Source organism: Grampus griseus (genome assembly GCF_964374135.1).
Source record: "Grampus griseus genome assembly, chromosome: 1".
Lineage (NCBI taxonomy): Eukaryota > Metazoa > Chordata > Mammalia > Artiodactyla > Delphinidae > Grampus > Grampus griseus.
The window spans coordinates 138,711,902-138,730,961 of record NC_139017.1 but is presented as its reverse complement, the minus strand read 5'-3'; the positions used below and the strand labels follow the sequence as shown (position 1 = coordinate 138,730,961).

General features: G+C 57.0%; 1 protein-coding gene across 3 annotated transcripts in view; it reads right to left on the bottom strand.

Annotated features, from left to right (window-relative positions):
• Positions 1-3,144: 3,144 nt before the first annotated feature.
• GLIS1 (GLIS family zinc finger 1) overlaps positions 3,145-19,060 on the bottom strand; it is a gene marked incomplete at its 5' end in the record, with an annotated part of 226,577 nt that continues 210,661 nt past the window's right edge. For 2 of the 3 annotated variants that reach the window (XM_082673936.1, XM_082673934.1), the window contains 5 exons: positions 3,145-3,398; positions 5,841-6,008; positions 6,506-6,684; positions 11,495-11,651; positions 16,488-16,620. In XM_082673936.1, coding sequence (XP_082530062.1) covers positions 3,241-3,398; positions 5,841-6,008; positions 6,506-6,684; positions 11,495-11,651; positions 16,488-16,620 — 795 coding nt within the window. In that variant the 3' untranslated portion in view covers positions 3,145-3,240. The remainder of the gene's footprint in view (positions 3,399-5,840; positions 6,009-6,505; positions 6,685-11,494; positions 11,652-16,487; positions 16,621-19,060) is intronic. The other variant, XM_082673935.1, reaches the window with a different exon arrangement.

Below are 19,060 nucleotides of genomic sequence, written 5' to 3'. Positions count from 1 at the left end.
GGACAGAGGGACAGGGAGATGGAGGACAGACAGGGAGACGGAGGACAGACAGGGAGATGGAGGACAGACAGAAAGACGGAGGACAGAGAGACAGGGAGATGGAGGACAGAGGGCCCCGATGGAGACAGAGACCAGGCATAAGGGAGGCAGGCAGTCTCAGCCTGAACAAAGGCTAGGGCCGTGGGGCTGTCTGGAGAGGCCGCGCTGGAAGGGGAGCGTGGTCACTGTCTCTGCAGGCCTGTGTGTCTGCACTCTAGGTCCTCCTTGAGGGTTCCCGGGCTGACTCAGCTCCACTGCCCTACAGACACCACAGGGCCCCCAGCCTTGGCCACCCTGGACGGGCTCCCCAAGTGAGAAACACCACGCCTTCCACCTGAGCCGGGTCCTCCCTTGGGAGGGTGGACAGCAGGCACGCCTCTTCATTAGGGGCGGTAACCCCCATGCCCCCTGTGATGGTGTGACTCCTGAGGCGGAGTCCCTGGCACAGGGTCAGAGCTCAGGAGGGGCCACGGTTCTCCGTGTTTTCTAAATAAGGGATGCAAACAGCACTGGCTGGGAAGGCGCTCAGGTCCAGTCTCCCAGAGGGCCCTGCCTGCTGCTGTGCTCCCCTAGACTTGGAGGGACCCTGCAGGATTGGGGCATCAGGGCAGAGGATCCCCTGAGGATGCCAAGAGGAGGCGCGGAGGCTCTGAGGAGATCCCAGCGGGGGAGGGGAGCCATCACATTTCTAGCTCATGGTCGCTCCTGAAAGCTATGACCTACTGAGCCCTACTGCGTGCCGGCTCTCAGCACCCGCCCAGTCCCCAGCTCACTTGTCTTTTTCCTTTCTTTGTCCTGTGCTTCTCCTGCCTTTGTCTCCTTGTCTCCCTTTTTCTGGCTCTCTGAAATTAAATAGGATCCAACTGCTAGCTCCCTGTGTGTTCTCCTGCTCACGACTCAGCCCTTTTCATTATTAATAGAAGTATGTCCTCATTGTACAGCTTAATTCTGCTTATCTGGAGTGGATTAAGCGCTCACAGTGACATGCAGTATTGATTCCTGAGCATCCCTGTTAAAGGAATTTCACCGCGACCTAATTAGTTCCATAAAACCAGTGGGGGACGGGGCCAGGGGACGAGGGGAGCCTGGGTGGGAGTCAAGAGCCCTGGATCCCCATCCCATAATGCCACTGTGCTGAGTGACATCGTGCCCGTTCCTCCCGATGTCACTGGGGAGGAACTGGCCTGCTCCGGGAGGCTGGAGCTGGGAGAGGATGTGGGAGCCAGGTCATCCCGAGTCTTCAAGCAGTCAGAGGTGCACTGGGTGAGAGCATACGCTCTGGAGCCCCAGGCCTAGGTTTGGCTCCCAGCTCACCATCTGCTGGCTGTGCTGTGAGGGCAAGTGACTTAACTTCACCGTCCCTCAGTTTCTGCATCTGTAAAATGGGAGGAACTGTCAGTCCAGCTCTGGCAGGAAGCAGATGGCCCTCTCAGTCCTGGGCAGCTGAGGAAGGTTCAATGAAGGGACTACACACAAGGCTGTGAGCCGGGTGTCAGGCAAGCAAGAGACAGCGCAGTGTGCTGACTCCCCTAAGAGTGGGTGCAATTCCAGTGCCAGCCCCTGCCTGAACACGTAGGCTGGGGGCCATGTGAGAGGGCCCCTGACCTTCAGTGGAAGATATAGCCTGCCGGGCACCCTCCTTCTTGCCCTCCCTGCCATTCTGGGCTCCTCACTGGCTGCCGGGAGCCAGCACGACGGGAGCCCCAGAGATAGGTTGGCCCTGGACACAGGGCAGGCAGAGAGTCTACCTGGGGTGAACGGGCGTCGGCGAGCTGACCCAGGAAGCACACGCAGGCTAGCGCAGAGCGGCACTCCCAGACCCCCGGAGATCATGGCGGGGGGGAAGCCAGGCACGCGTCACAGGTTCTGTCGCCACTTGGTTGGGTGGCCTCTCTGAATCCTAGTTTCCCCTCTTTATAAAGAAGGAGTTGCTGGATCTTTCCATCTTGCTTTGCCTAACGCAGCCATGCAGTATGAAGAGGTGTCCCTTTGGCCTGGGTTTGAATCCTGGTTGCTCCCCTCACCTAAATGGGGAAAGACCCTCCACAGGGCTGTTTCCCAGAGCCGGGGTGGGGTGGGGCGGGGTGGGAGGAGGGCCCTGCACAGAATAGGTGCTCAGTAAACATGACCTCCCTTGCTTTATTTCACTTCAGCAGTAACGAGGCAGGAACTTTCCCTGAGGATTGGTTTTTAACAAGCTGACCTTCAGGATGACATGGTGAGACACAGGACACTGTTCAGGGCACCTGCATAGGCCTGGGCTGTGGGGAGGGCAGCCGCCTTGTGGGAGCCTTGGTGTCCTCCGAACCGGCCTCCTCTTCCCTCCTTGCTGGGACACTCAGGGTGGGTGGGGTTCTATGTAAAAAGGATGTTCTCTCCGCCCCCGCCCGCCTGTAGGGGCCCTGCCTCTGCCCCTTGCCCTCTGGAGGCTGTTCGGGCTCTGTCCCTGGAAGGCCTGCTCTGCCCTCCCCTGGCTTCCCCTGTTTACCCAAAGCCAGTGCCAGAATTGAAGCACGTTTTTCCACCAGCTGAGGAGTCAGTGCAGAGAGCAAAGGTCTGGGTCACACAGGGATTCCAATTTCAGTCCCAGCCTTGGTCTGCCTGTCTGCCAACGGGGATAAGCCTGCCTTTCATTGATGTCCTGGGACCAGTGCTGGTGTCTGTAAGGCCCACAGCACGTGGCGGCGGCCCTGTGATGCGGGCCCCCGTCCCTGCCGAGGGAACCCAGGGACCGAGCTGGGCTCCGCACCTCGGCTCTGTTACACACTCCTCCACTGCTCTCCTGGTCTCGGCCTCTAGGCGGAATCACAAAGCAGAAACGGGCCCCCAAGTCTCGTTTCCAGTTTTTAATGTTTTTCTTGTAAAACCAAAAATATAAAACTGGCAGGGGAATGGACAACAAGTTCTGTACATTGTATATACACGAGGTCTGTGATTTCGAAACCATTGGGGAAACGAAAGGAAGACGCAGTCAAGGGATGCCACAGGTCACGGATCCTGAAGGGCACCTCTGAGCACCTGGCTCAGGCTCAGAGGCTCACTCCCGGCCAGCGCTGTGCAGCTGCCGCAGACCAGGTACCCTGCGTTCTGCGGAGCAGTGGCCTGGCTGCTCGGGCTGGGTGCCCCCAAGGTGGGAACAGACGACGGGGTGGGCAAGGGAGCGTCTGCGGTGGAGGTCAGGCAGGTGTGGGAGGCGTTCCTTCAGGTGTCTGTGTAGATGGAGGGGATGTGACTCAGGCAGTGGTCAAAGGCCCCGTTGGGGAAGAAGCCGCAGTCCTCGGGGCCGCTGGACACGACGTCTTCCGACGGCTGTGGTGGCAGCACTGTGGGGCATGGGGCCTCGGCCAGGGCCTCGTAGCCTGTGGGTGTAGGGGAACAGGGTCCAGACTGGAGAACTCAAGGGCTATGCCTTGTCATCTTTTCCCAGCTCCCAGACCCCACCCTCCTGCCCAGGGTCCCTCGTCACGGTTTCCCCTCAGCAGGGTGCTCTGAGACCTCTGCTCTTCCAGATGGGGGAGCTGGTGGGCGGGGCGGGGGCTTGGGAGGAGGCTCCCTAGGCCTTGTACCCCCAAGGGGCCCAGGGCAGCTGGGGAAAGAGGCAAGGGCTGGCGTGGGGCCGTCCATCACCCAGTGCTGGACTGTGGTGCAGCATGTGGGGAGGAAGGGGAGGTCGAGGTGGGAACATCACAGCTCTAGCCCTCAAGGGCTGGTTTTCTCCTGGCAGAAGGACCCCAGCCCACCGCCACCCTTTCAGGTTCCTCTGCCCCAGCAGACACAAGAAACCCAAAGAAGGGGGCCAGCACTCATTGGGCGTTTACCAAAAGCTCATTTAAATCTTGTCTCACTTAAGCTTCACAACAATCCTATGAGGTGGGATTCATTATCCCATTTTACAGGTGAGAAGACAGGCTCAGAGAAGGCAAGCTCCTTGCCCCAGGTCATAGTAAGCAGGGGAGCTGGGATTTGAACCCAGGTCCACCTGGCCCCGAGACACCTGGCTCTTCCATTGGACACACTGTCTCTGGGGTGGGGGCCTGAAACCTAGAAGGGGCCTAGAGAGGTCATCTTATCCACTCCCTGCCCTAAGGACTCTGTCCCTGAGCTGCTGTCATGAATTTGTATAACCTGAGACAGATGGGTCTCAGTCTTCCTGTCTGTGCAATGGGATCAGATCAAACTAATCCTGAGGCCCCATGGCCCTACCTTGTTGGTCCGGGTTCAATCCTGTGAGTCTGCTCTCAGCCTGGCAGAGGAGGTGTGGGCAAAGGCACTGGAGGCTGGGCTGCCACCCAGACAGCAAGGGAGACGGGAGGCCAAAAGAACCCCCTACCCAGATGTGGGGGCACGGAAGCTGCCTCTCGCCCCCCCTCAGAGCTATTTATTTCAGGTCGTGCTGCTGAACCAAGAAAATCCTAGAGTTGGACGGGGCCGGGGGAGGCTGGGGTGGCGAGAGCTGGCGGCGCTGGAGATGGCGGCGGCAGGTGCCTAATCACGCACCAACCCACGTGCACGCAAACACGGAACACGCCCCCCGCCCCCCGCGGGCCTGTGGTCAGGGTCACATCTGCCTCTCACGCATGCGTGTGACACATGTCCACTCAGAGATATGTACACTGTGCGCGAGCACACAGGCACACACCTGCACACAAACATGCTCATATGAAATGGCCCAAACATGCTAATACACAATCACACACACACACGTGTACACACACAGAGGGGAATCACAGGAGGAGGACACACGTGTGCACAGACACGGCATGAACATCAGCACAGGCACGATGTGGAGCACATGTTTGCAGACACAACACACGTGCCACTGAACTCCTTACACACATGGGGGGCTCACACTACCGGGAACCCACCGTGCTGGCCCTGCATGCACACGCATGCACATGGCCACAGAGACGTGCCCCACAAACACGTGTAGAAGGAAGACATGCACAGACCTGGAGCGTGTGTGTGAGCAGGAACACACGGGTCCACACGCAGGTGACCCACAGGTGTGTGTGTGCTTGGCTGTGGCCTTGGTGCTTGTCCCTGGTCCTTATCCCTCCACCCCCAGCTGCACACACCCAGAGCTGCCCAATGGGCCTCCAGGAAGGGTCTCAGGCTCCCCTTTGTCCGGGGCCCCACCATCCTGCCCAGGCCTTGCAGCTTCCAGCTAGAGCTGAGCCCCGAGGCTGATCTGGGGTGGGCTTGGCTTGGGGACTTCCGGTACCACCCATCTGATGCCCCCGCTCTGACCAGGCCTGGCCCTGGGGTCTGAGACCTCCACTCGGGCTGTGCGCAGCCTTCCCCTCTCACTGGGTTCTCCACCCCAGCTGGGGGCATTACTCGAGGAAGGCCCAGGGCCTTGAGGGGGACACAGATGCAGCATAAGGAACAAGCACAACCTCTAGGCTCTGTCTCTTCCTACAGTGTGGCCTCTGTGGACCTCGGTCCCCTCATCTGTTAAATAGGGATCAGTATTTGTCTCATTCCCTGCTGTATTCTCAGGGTTTACAACTGTGCCTGGCACACAGTAGGTGCTCAATAAATATTTAAAGGGAAGCATCAGCTAGACGGGGAGATCCTAGTCTGATTCTTCTCTGTGTGAGAGTGTGGAAGGAACACTGAGGCTGGGGTCAGGCAGTGTGCACATCCCCACTCTGTGGGGTCCTGGGCCCTCCCTGCGCCTTTAGCTCCGCCTCTGTAAAGTGGGGATGACCCTACCTCATAGGGCCGTCCCAAGGCTGTGGGACGATACGCACGAAGCACGCGGCACAGGAGTGGAAAGGAGGCATGCAGGCGGGGCTTACCTGTGGCAGGTAAAGGTGCACTGAGGCCATGGTAGCCATTGGGCCGCAGGGGGTTGAAACCGTGGGCCTCCCCGGCCAGTCCGTCCCCACTGGTGGCCTGCTCGGCTGACCGGTAGCAGTCGCCATAAGGGAAGCAATTCTGGATGGAGTGGAAACTGCCCTGGTAGCCTGCAGGGGGAGGCAGCGGGGGCTGCATTCAGAGGGAAGATGCCCAGGGAGGGAGGGGACGGTCCCCCACTGCAGTGCTCAGCCCCCCACACTCCTGTGGGCATGGGGGGTGTGAACGAGTGAAGAGAGCCCCAGGGTGGAGGAGGCGCGGGGGGTCCTGGCCCGCATGGGGTTGGGGAGGTGGTCTGCTTGGGGGGAAGGGACTGTGGGCCCTCCCCCGACTTCCGCTCCGAGATACCCCATCTCTCACGGTTCCTCCAAGCAGCAGGCCAGTCCCACCCCCAGCCATCAAAGGGAACGCTGTTCCATTTGATGCCTGGTCGATGGAACAAACTCTTCCTCAGCCCTGCCTCCCGGCTTTTCCCAGTGTGGTCCTCAGTGCCCGCCATCATTCCGAGTACCCACCTGCCACCCCCAGGCCAGTGTCTCCTGCCTCTCGGGCAGCCTGAGTGGAATCGGTGGGTACATATGGAGAGGACCCCCTGGCCAGAGCTTACCTTGCGGGCTGGGCAGAGGCTGGGGCGGAGGGCTCTGGAAGGGTGGGTAGGGTGGCTTGCTGGGGAGCGTGGGGAAGGACTGGCCCCCTGGAGAATGACTCTGGGAGGACGGTGGCAGCGGCGGTGGCGCAAGCCCCTTCAGTGGGCTGACCATGGGCGAGAGGAGGCCGGGTCCCAACCTGGAGAGAAGAGACAGCCCTTAGCAGGATGGGCTCTGGGAGATGTGGGGGCCACAGGTGTGCCTGCCACTTCTTGTTCCCCTCCAGCAACGGTGAGCTCACTCACTGACCTGTTCTAACTTACAACAGTGCAGTTAGAAGAGGAAGCTTTTATTTCTGATTATGTTCAAACCGGAATTAAAATTTAAAATCCTGTAAGCTTTAGAGTCCAAAGGAACCAGTAAAGAAAAGCTTCTATTTGGTATTTAGGACTGATAGTCAAGACCATTGGTTATAACCACAACCTCTGGAGTCAACAAAACTGTTTAAAACCCCATCTGCTCTCAGTGCCCACGTGACTTTGGGCAAAATGCTTAATGTCTCTGAGCCTTGGTTTCCTCACAGGGTTGCTGTGTTCTCCACCTTGCAACTCCACTGAAACTCTTTACCCAGGGCTAAATCCCAGCCACCCCTGCTGGATCCCCATACCCTAACTCTGTGCAAGCCGCTCTGGCCACCAGCAGGATGAGTCCAGGAACAGCCCCACTGAAAGCCGGGGCAGTTTCTCAGCAGGAGAACATTCCAAGGCACTAACAGTCACCATTCACTCATTGAACCTCTGCCTCGCTCCAGACCTTGTGAGAGATGTTCACAGATCAGAAAACCAAGGCTCAGAGAGGTTGCCCAGGTTAGTCCCAGCCACACAGCACTGACCCCATAGGTTCTGGTGAGGATAAAATTAAGTAAAGCAATGTGGACAAAGCACCCAGTGTGACGTCAGATACATTCTTAGCCACACTGTGACAGCAGCATTACCATCAAGGGGAAAGGAAGGAACACTAGCACTGAGATCTGGTGTCCAAATTGGCCTTTCGTCCTCTGCATGGTGTACTTTTAGGGACCTTCTGTCTCCATCTCTGGCCATCTATCCTCCACTTGCACACATCCTGTGATGGGGGACTCACCACCTCCCTTCGTACACAGCCTGAAGGGGTGTAGGCCTCAGCCTGTTCTCTCTGGAAGCTCACGTTCTGAAACGAGCCTGCAGCGGCTGAGAGCTGCGCAGCCGTCCTGAACCCAGCTGAGCCCCAGTGGGCTGTCTAACTAGGCTTCCTGTCACTGTACGCCAGGTTCCTTCCTCTTGCCGCCCTCTTAAGCCTCTGAGGTCTGCTCACAGGAACCCAAATGACCCTGGGGTCAGGGGGACTGGGCTGAAGGCTCAGAGCCTGTGAAGCATTTATGTGCACTGCAGAAAGAGGACGAGCGTGAGCGCTCAGAGTCTTTACTTTCTTGTTTGCATTAATGGTTATGTGGGACCATTCACGTTAGAATAGCCTATGAACTCAATGTCACAGCTCCAGGTGAAGCTCCAGGTGACCTTTTCGGGCTAGGCATGTTACGCCCGCCCACCTTCCAACATGAAGAGGTGTGAACAGACAGATCAGTGCCTCTCTCTGAGGGGAGCAGGACTGTCTCAAAACAAGGAGAGATTTGGGGAGAGGCTGGTGGGCTTCATGTCTGTAGCTCTGCAGGGTCCCCACATGCTCTAACTTGGGCATCCTGCTGTCACTGCCCCTGTGATGACACGGCACTGTCATCATTCCCATGTCTGGGACCCCCACCACTGTGTGAGTATGCTGAAGACAGCAGAAAGGGGCTTCCACGCCGGGTCCCTGGTCCCCAGGCCCAGCATCTAAGGCCCCGGAGGTACGCGTCAGCCTCCGTAAGTTGATGAACTGACGCTCATCAAGACTCCACGAATTAATTGTCATTATCATCAACGTGTGTATTTTTAGACCTGTCTCACAGGGCCACCAAGTGGGTCTACAGTTGTGCTCTATAGACTGTGTAGGGCTGTGCACAGGCCATGGGTCCTCGTGACCAGTTCTCTCCGCTGAGGTTGGGTCCAGGTGTGGCCAGGAGGGTGGGCCTTCCTCCTTCCAGCCTGCTGGGTGGTACCCTCCTGTCTTATGCCCACCCCATCCTGGCACCCACAGCCCAGTTCTTCCCCGACTTCCTGTCAGTTCCCTCCCCTGGGAGCCCCTGCGGGGAGGGCCAGGCCTGGTCCTCTCCGTTACTCCCTGCTCAGCACCGGGCCTGGCACATAGCAAACAGCTGATAAATACTAACAAACGGGCTTCTGAATCACTCAGCTACAAAATCCAGAGATTAACAGCACTGCAGACTTAAGGAGAACCAGATCCGAAGGGGAAAAAACATGCATTTTCAAAGTTTGTTTCTCCTGTCTCAAACCTGCTGTAAATTCCCATTTGCCACCTTCACAGCCAGTGAAATTAAACAGAACACGACTCTCCCCTCAGCAGACGTGAAGGTTGAGGTTCTACTGCTCTACCTGAACCCTTTAAAAGGAAGAAAGATCATCTGGCGCTCCTCTTCTGAGCCATGCAGATGATCCCTAAATCAAATATTTTTGCTTCAATTGGAACCTATAAAAATTAATATAAAACCTCACTGGCCTGGCAGACGAGGGCTTCATACCTCGTACAGGGCCGGGGAGAAAAAACCACCCTATTGAGCGTCTTCTCTGAGCCAGGGTAAACAAATCTGGTCATGAAGTCAGGCCCTCTTAGCATATTTTTGAGTGAATCAGATAATTCTGTCAAGCTATTTAACGTCCCAGCAAACCACCAGGGAGCTGCGAGTGGCCTTCCATGTTGACTTTGGCAGGAAGGGGAGGCTGAAGGCCTTCCCCCCTTCCTCGCCTCTTCTCAGGGGCTGAAAAAAGAAACCCATTCAAGCTGGGCCTGGGCCTGGTGTCAGGCGTGAGGGCCTTTCTCTCGGGCAGCCCAGGGGAGCCTGGGCATCTGGCTGGTGGGGATGGCTTGCCCGTTGCTCCTGCAGGTACGGGTGACCGAGCGGGCCTGGGGTCCTGTCTCCGTCCTGTCATCACTCTGCCTCTCGCTGCAGGAATTCTTGATGGGCACTTATGCAGGCGGCAGGGAGGTGATGAATGAGGTGGAGCAGAGTGCACAGGCCTGAGAGGGGAAAGGACTCTGGTTTATTTTTCTTTGGTTGGCGATGTTTTGGGGCTGGCTGTGGGTGAACAGGTGGACTGAGCCAGTGGGTGGGGGACAGGGCGGTAGTGTCCAAGGAACCTGTACCGGGTGACACATACAATGTCAGGCATGTGTAGCTGATCCTCACCACCTTCCTAGAGGAGAGTATTTTAATGCCCATTTTACAGAAGAAGAAACTGAGGCTCGGGGAGGGCTTGGTTTTCTGGGTCCCCCTTTGCACTCCATCATGCTGCCTCTTTGTGGCTCTTCCCCTACTCATAGCCAGTCTTCCCTGCTCACCCAGGGGTTCATCTCTGACCAGCCCTCCTCTCCCCACCCAGCCAGAGTGTCCTCAAGTCCTGCCCATTCCATGGCACTCGTGTCTTCCGAGCGTTCCTCCTCTCTCCCACAGGTGCTGGCTCAGGCTGCCATCCACCCACCTTGGACGATGCAGTCCAGCCCCACACTGCAGGCTGTGTCTTCTCATCCCCAAACCTGACCTGCTCACTGCTCAACACCCTTCAGACAGAGTCCTGTCACAGGTCCTGTGATATGGCCTGGTGACTGCTCTCCTGAACCTATCATCCCACACGAAGGTTCAGGCTTCTCAGAACACACCAAGCTCTCACCACACCTGCCCACGCTCTGGCTGCTCCTTCCTCCCAATCTCTCCACTCGGCCAGCTCCTACTTAACCTTGGAGGCCCGGCTTAACACCACCTCCAGGAAGCCTTCCCTGACATCCTCCCCCACCACACTGGGCTCTTCTCTGGGCTTCCACAGCCCCTTCTGCTTTCTTCCCTGAGGGCACTTGCCCCACGTCCTCAATCCCTGTAGGTCTATCACAGGGAGCTTCACCAGGGCTGGCTGGGGGCATCAGTGGCCCCGGCACCAGGCCCAGGGCCCTGCCCTCATCAGGGGCTCAATAACTGGACACTGAATGAACGGATGAGGGAGTAGCAAGAGGAGCCCTGGACAGCGAATTTGGTAATGAACTCAGGCTGGTGGCCCCACGCACAGGCAGGCCACGGCTGCAGCCTTGAGAAGGAAGGGCAGGGGAGGAGGAAGGTGATGGGAACAGGCCTTGGGGGACGAGTTTGATCAAGTCAAACTTGGGGGACAAGTTTTGAGCAAGCAAAAGTGGCAGGGAGGGCAGGCGGTAGGGCTGTGAGGCTTCCCTCTGCCCACTTGCAAGGAAAACAGATTTCTGAAGCATTAGGGGCCAGCAATTAGCACATTCCTCGTTTCCAGCCAATTAAATGGCCACAGTGGGAACCACCCTGAATGCAGAAAGAGGCCCCCTCCCTGCAGTGATCCTGCAGAAAGGGCTTCTGGACAGCCCTGGCGGGCCGGCCAACGGTCACAGCTGCATCGGCCAGAAGTGGGGACGAGACCAGGCGGGCCTCTCTGGAGCGGGCAGTGGGCAGTCTGCTCACCAAATACACGGTGCAGGCCAAAGAGAAGTCAGGGTGAGGCTCCCAAGGAGGCCTGGCTGTGGAAGCCCAGAATGCAGGGTCGGGTGGGGATGCAGCATCTTCCCAGGGCCGCCCCCCCAGGGAGTGGAAGGAGCATGAGGTGAGGCACCGAGAAGCCCCGTACTGATATCATCCACCTGGTAGGGTTACTGTGAGGCACTGATGAAATCGTGCACGGCGAGTATTTGGTACAGAGCGCAGTACCTGTAGGTGCCGCATAAATGCTGGCTATTTTCATTATTAGTAACGACCACTGAGTGTGCGGGACGCCTGCCCTCACCTGCTGCCCGTGCAGGTGCCCACCTGCTGTCCCGGAGGAGGACTGGCTTGCTGTACATACCCATCCCTGGTGCTCTCAGCCGTGGGCAGAGGGGACAGATGGTGGTGGGAACTGGTGGTGGCGTCCAGTGGGTGGTGCCTGGAAGGGACATCGTGCATAGGGGGCAGGATGCTTGATGCGAGCCCGTTATGGGGGGTGATGGAGCCAGGATACACGCCTGCAGGGAAGCAAACAAATATCACTGGGCTTCGGCCACTCCCTAGAGATGGCTGTGGATGCCCCAGAAGCTGTGTGCCTGCGGAGAGAGAGACAAGAAGGGAAACCAGCGAGGTTGTATTCATAGAAGGCTAGGGGCCCAAACGGGGGAGATGCTCTGTTCATGCTGTAGCTGAAGGGTTGTGTGCGGGGCTGAGGTCTGTGCTGAGAGCAGAGGTGGACTGACAGGGGCTGTCAGAGGCAGGGGGTGGTCGGGCTGTGTGTGTGCACATGTGTGTTTACTGGGGCAGAGGGGTGTTGAATGGAGCAGGCTGCCTCAAACCTCTGGGGCTGTTCTGGGAAAGAAGGGGCTTGCTCTGTGTAGCCCCAGTAGACAGAGACCCTGGAATGAAGAGACGTTTGAGAGAAGCAGACTCTAGCTCCACGCCTGGCCGTTCCTTCTAATAGGCAGAGCTGCTGTAGGGTCACAGGCTGCCTTTGGAGAAAATTAACTACCCAACCCCAGAGATGTGCAAGCAGTGCCGGGATGTCTGCTGTGAGGGGTTCTAGAGAGAGGAAGACTGTGCTAGCTGGATGGCAGGCTGGCCTGGGAGACTTGGGAGAAGGGATACCACAGATGGCTGTGTAGGCTGTACACTGCACAAGGGTCCTGACCGAGGAGAGGTGTCAGCCACGCTCTAGTCTCAGATTCTAAACCTCTAGAGACACCTGCAGGGTGGTACCACCTTTTATCACCTTTTACTCTCAAGGGTCTCACCCTTATTAAGAAGACAGGTGGGCTAGTGAATCAAATGGGGGACACCAGTCAGTCCAGGGTCCCAACTGAGGCTCTGAGAGTAGTTCCCAAATGCCTTCAGCAAGGAACCCCAACTCTGGGACTAGAGCCTGAGAAGGTCACAGCAAAGGCTGCAAGTTTTGACATTCCCTATTTCATCTGAAAAAAAAAATGAGGCCAATTTTGCAGCCCTTCTTTAATCTGGCCATGTTTATTCGAATATTAATAGAAATTGACATCGTTTTCCCAGAAATCAGTTCATCAAGTTGATGCCCTGGGAGGACTCTGTGGACCTGGGGGCTGTGCCCCAAGCTGCACTGGTGCAGTGTCCACTCTGACTGTCAGCTGCTACATGTCGAATATCACTCTGGTCATCGTGGATCCAGACCCAATGTTCTTAGCCCCTCATGAGGACCATCTGAGAACACACCACACTCTTTCCATGGATGCAGTAAAGGAGGAACTTTTACCTTCTTAGGTGGTTCTAAGGCTAGCCCGTCCCAGGCCTGCAAGTCAGGGAACTACTACCGGGAACTGAGCAGGGCTACGGCAGGGATGGCAAGCTCAGTGCCTTAGGTGGCGCGGCAGGGAGCAAAGTAAATGAACCCGCAGGGTTTACGGTAGGGGACTGTGGCACCGCACAGGTCGTAGACCAAACGGTTTGCAACCCCTGGCCAGGAGTTAGAGCGACAGACGTCCTATGGAAGGGTTACATTAGGTGAAATTCTAATCTATTATTAACAACAGTTAATTAAGAATATACTATACGTCAAGCTCTTTTTCCACAGTATCAAGTTTAAGCATCTCAGCAACTGTCAATCGGGCAGATAATATGATCTCATTTTAAGATGAAGAAACTCAGTCTTAAGAACTTCAGTGATTTGTCCCAAGTCATGCAATGGGCAGCTAATCAGGCCTCCCAAGTGATACCAAGAGAAAGTCCATTTAGAGCCAGGCCCAGGAAATGGCCTGGGGCTCCAGCTCAGGCTGCAGCCTGGATGTCTGGCTAGGGGGCTCTGGTCCAGGCTTCGCTGTGGGCCGGCTGTGAGACCCAGGCTCTGAAAGGGCTCTCAGGAGCCTCTGCCTCTCAGCCCCAGTCCCTCCCGCTCCGTCTCGGGGACCTCTGTTCCCACGGGCAACATCCATCGGCTGTCTCCTTCAGCCACACACCCCTCCCAGCTCGGTCAGGAAGGCACAGGAGCGGGGTTCTGCGGATGGGGCCTGGCTCAGCGCTGCTCACGGCCTGCTCCGCTCACCGCTCTCTACGGCACCTCCGCACCTGCCTTCTTGAACCCATTTGGGAGTCTGACAGCTGGGAAGGCCTAGAATCCTGATAAATCCTGTTCCCTCTTCCTCAGCCGTGCTGACCTCATGCTTCTCGTGTCCTACTGCCCATCACGTTACCAGGGTCAGCTGAGGGAGGCCTGCCAGGGGTTTCCTGTAAAGAGAGCTGGTCCTCCCTGGTGAGGGACAAGCTAGAGGGAGCTTCCTATAGTCAGACAAATGAAGATTTGAGGCCGCCCTCACCAGCCCCTCCCTAACCTCACCCCTCTCTTCTGGACTCTTCTGTCCATACTCATCGAATCTGTGCCATTCCCCCTGCCTTTGCCCTGCCTGGGCCAGGTCCCTCTCTGTACAGCCCCCTGAGGATGAACACACGGTAGGCGGCTGAGTATGTGGACATGGGGCCCGCCCGTTCTCTCCCCAGAACATACCACTTCAGCCTGTAAAGCATTGTCATCAATCACCAGCCGTGAGCACTTAACCTCTGGCCCCAACATCTGTTCCCAACCGTGCCTCAGGCATCTATCTGCTGTAGGGTCTGCAGAAGAACCTGACGGCCGAATCCCAGGGGGACCCAGGACTCCTGGGTTTGCCTGGCTGGTCCTTTTCTCCCCACTGTGCTGGAAGCAGCTCAAGGACAGGGACTAGAACAGAGCCTGGCACACAGTAGGTGCTCAGTATGGCGAGGTGTAGCACTGGCAGCAGGGAGGCAGCAGACGGTTTGGTTAAGGGCACAGGCTGCAGCCAGATGGCCTGGGTTGAAATTGGCCTCTGCCATTTACTGGTTGTGGAACCTCAGCAGAAAGTTACTTAAGCTCTCAAGGCCTCAGTTTCCTCATCTGGAAAAGAAAGAGCATACGGGCATGTACCTTCTGAGGCTGACGTGAGGATTATGTTAGTTAACTCACATATGTATAGGCTCTAGAACGGCTCCTGGCAGCACATATTCAATAAATGTTGGCTGTTGCATTATTAGGAGATGGATGAGTAAATAGTTACTCTTCTCCTTCACCATGAGACACAAAAATAAGGATAAAATTCTCAGTCACATGGGTTCATATAAGGGATCACATCCACAGTCCCATCTGTTGCCAACAGCAGGTGTGGGATGGGGCGGGGAACGGAGGCTCAGGGCAGGGGAGACACCCCTCACGCATTGTCGGAGCAGCCCTGGGCAGGCTTGGTATTACCCCAGTGCCTTCCCGTCCACGATGCTGCCTCAGTGACTTCACTTCTCATCTGCAGCATGGGCTCACTGGTGACTGGATGAGATGATGTTTGTAAAGTGACTGGCCCAAGCAGGTGCTCAAGAGATGGTTGTTGCTGGTTCCGACTGCTGTCCCTGGGACAAGCCCTGGGATAGCATCTGGGAGAACAGGCTTCCAGATTGGATCTGCTGACTTTTCTGGATGACCTTGGGTCAGTCCTTTTCCTGCCCAGACCTGAGTCTTCCCAGGGTAAAAATGATGCAGCTGCAGGACCTCGACCCCAGAGTAGCCGTTATTAATCAGTCCCAGCCCTCTTTCCTGCTGAGCCTCAGAATCCTTCTCAACACACAGCTCCAGCCACAGGCAGCTGGCACTTGAGATACAAACCTTCATCCCTAGACTAGGTCATCCCTAGGGTCTCTTCTCTACTAGGGTCCCTATTTTAGCAACTCTGAGCCTATGAGAAGCAGCCATGGCAGATGGGCCCCCTAGCTGGAGGGAGGTGGGTGTGGTCCCTCCTCCATGGACCCATCCTCCTGGGGTGTCCTCATCTTTGTGGACCTGTATGAGCATAGACCCTGTGAAGGGCTACCTAGAGAAAGGGGAAACACCTTCTCTTCCCAAGGTTGTTTGGTAAAGTGCTTTGACACAGTTTTAAATTTGCTGCAACTCTAAGGCTGTGGGGGGAGAATTTTAAAAAACTAGAAAATAAAAAATGTTTAAAATGGTTGGGGTAATTCAAGAAATCCCGAAGGGTGGGAAAAGCTTTCTGCTCTGATACTGTGGTTTCTTTGGGGGTTGGGGAGCGGGTAGAGCACAAGTATTATCAGCTGGAATCCACAGGCCACACTGCCCTTTTCTGGGCTGGATTCCCAAGCATCTAGGAATCCCTGCCAGGTCCTGAGACCTGCTCCATGGCCCGCGGCAGCTGGGAGGGACACACAGGCTGTCTCGGCTGGACCAGAGAGGCTCTGAGTGTCCGGATGGATAGGCTGCAGGGTTCCAGGGGTTTGGCGGGCCCTATCTTATGATGAGCTGGAACTGATTATGGCCAAGCTGCCCACCCTCTCAGAGCCTCGGTTTTCTCCTCTGAAGCAAGGAGTCGTGGTGGGGAATACATGGGACTTTAAGTTGGGGTCCAGGCCTGAGCCCTGAGGCAGGTCCTGAAGGAAGTGCAGGAGCTGCCTTCGTGAAGGGGAGGGGAGTGGAGGCTGGCACGGTGTGTACAGTGGTTCAGAGGCAGAGGTGTTCGGGAACTGCGTCCAACGTGCCAAGGTTGGGGCAGGAGGCCGCCAGGAGTGCCTAGGCCCCGTGAGGCCTGGGAGGTCCAGCTGGGAGGAGCCTGGGCTTCATCCCAAGGGCAACGGGGAGCCACAGAGGAGTGTGAAGGAACATACACCTGGTCAGATAAGCTGCAGAGTCAGTAGGCCCTAAGGAGTGGGTGCCCTCCAGCAGGTCATGCCCACATGGCCCCCGCTGCCCAGAGAGCCTGGCCATCCTCCTGGAGGGCTGGGTACAGGAAGGGGCCCCTCCAGGCTGTGCGCCTAGCCCTGCCTCCCTGTTTGCGTACCTGGGAGCAGCTCCTGGCTCAGGGTGCGGCCACCCTTCCCATTGCTGGCAGCCAGCTGTGTGGATGCGTGGAGCTGCTGTAGGGCCAGACACTCGGTCAGGACATCGGCCTCAGCATCAGGGCACACGTGCAGCTGGGGAGTGAGCAGAGAGAGAGAGTGTTAGCGCGAGACCACCTGCCCACCGGCAACCCTTGCTTTAGGGGACAGGGCAGGAAGGACAGTGGTCCCAGGGCACGACCCCTCCCTCGCTGTACCTCAGTTTCCTCAACTGTCAAATGGAGCTAATTATGTACACAGCTAAGGTTGTGTTAGTTCAGGGCTGAGGAGCAGATGCTAAGGGAAGATTGAACATGCAAGGGTTTTAATAGGGAGAGTGCCTGTGTGAGAGAAAACAGGGAGAGCTGGGCAGGCTGGGAGAGCCGTCAGGCCAAGGGAAGGAGGGAGGGAGAGGAAGCTTCCTCGACTGGGAGCCTAGGTACCAGGGAGTCCTCAGGGAACCAAAGTCTGCTGGGAGTCAGGGGGGTCCAAGTCTCCCAGGAAGGGGTCTGGTCTCACATCCCCGCAGGGCCTGCCGGGCTCGGTCTCTGGCTGGGAGCGCCCGCAGGAGGGGTGGCCTCGGCACAGACGCCGAGAAGGCATCAAAGTGCAGCAGCTGGGGCCTTCCAGGTAGCTGGAGCTCTGTGAGGCCCATTTTCGGGGCTGCTGCCGGGGTGACTGATGCCATGGAGTAAGATACAGGGGGCACGTGCAGTTAAGTGTCTCCTCTCTGGCTCTCCCCTCCCCTGCCCGCAATAAGCAACAATACCCCTCAGGCCAGGCTGCTGTGAGAAGTGATGAGAGGATGGGCATGAACGCTTGTTGAAGGTGCTGTGTCAAGGGCTGGCTGGCTCCACTGGCGGAGTCCCCCAGGCTCACATGACAGTGGGCTCGCTGGGTCGATACCTGGCCTTGAGGGTGTTGGCTAAGAATATGCTTGGGTGGGCAAGTCTTTGGCCAACCGCCCTCAGCTGTCCCTAAAGACAGACTTGAGCTCGACACCTCAGACCATCTTCACGTCTCCAGATGGGGCCAGATGGGCACAGGGAGGAGCTGGTTGGGGCCCTCGGGCAATGGGGGGGGGTGGGATGCACCAGGATGGGAGGGTCCCTTCAACCAGGGAAATCCCAAAGCTGACCACCATCAGAGTCCTGAAGATTGACGTCCAAACCCTCATTTTATCTGGGACAAAACCGACTCAGAGAAGGCAAGAGCCTTGTCGCATGTCACACAGCAGCTGGGAGTCAGCCCTGAGGGTTTTTCTACCCGCCCAGGCCAGCTAGGCCAGCACCCAGGCTTGGGGAAGGCATGCCCAGCCTCCCGATGGGCTCTCGGCTCCCTGACCCAGCAGCTGTTTTCCATGTAAGTTAAGTTTCTGGCAAAAGAGGGCCAAGGCATGTTCTTACAGACCGCAATGTCGATCGGATTAGGAGCAGCGGGAGAGGAGAATTAAGGAAGAAAAGCATTTCTAATTCTCTCTGAAACGCAGCAGGGCTGCCAAAGAGCTGTCATAATACAAGGGTCGCTTTACCCAGAAAGATACATCATCCCCGATGGCTTTTAATGGATGCTTATTGTTGGGAAGTTTGCAGATCTGCGGCCCCAGGTCCCTGGGGCTCAATGCAAGCCAAGCACAGGGCCTGGGAAAACCAGGGCAGGATTCTGGCCCTTGGGCACCAGTCCGCTTGGGACAGAAGCCCCCCCTGGCGTGGAGCCTGGGCCATTCCCTGTCCCTGACCAAGCCCCTCAAGCTGAGAGCGCTGGAGAGAGCTTGGCCCTGGAAGCAGATGGGTCTGGCACTGTCACTCCCACACTGAACAACTCTGGGGAGATCTGTTACCTCTCTGAGCCTCAGTTTCCACATCTTTAAAATGGGGGGAAAATTGCCCACTTCCTAGTTATACTGAGGGTTATAGTGAGGACTAGATGATATACGGTCTGTGAAGCACCAGGCTCGTCTCTCCTTTCTCAGGGTGAGCGTGTGTTCATGGTGAGCTCATGGCCCATGCTGCGAACATGTCCCTTCTCTGCTCTACTGCTTCCAGGGGCTCCCAAGCCTGTCTGTCCCCTCCTCATTGTCTTTGCCACTGAGGCCTGCTTGCTTCCAGCACCTCATCTCTGTATGCACCCATCCCACAGACTACAACAGTCTATCTCTCCAGCCTCTAGGCCTTTCTCTGCTTTATTCACGCCGTATCCACAGTTCTGAGAACAGTGCCTGGAGGACAGGAGCTGCTCCGTAAATCTTGCCGAACAAATCAATAGGCTCTTCCCCCCTCTGTCCTCCTCTGTCATGCTCATGTCCCCAGATTGGCCCCTGGTGTTTCTCTTCCCCCCACACCCTCCCTGGCACTCAAGCACCCGTGGCCCCGGTGGTCCTCAGGAGATGTGGGTTAAACCCAGCGGCTCACACACTGCCTGTCCAAAACAGAACCTGCTGCTTTCTTCTGCAAACCTGCTTCTCTCTTAGATTCTCTCTCCTGGTGAAGGGGACCACCATCCGTCTGTCCATCTTGCCCCCAAACGTCTGACACTG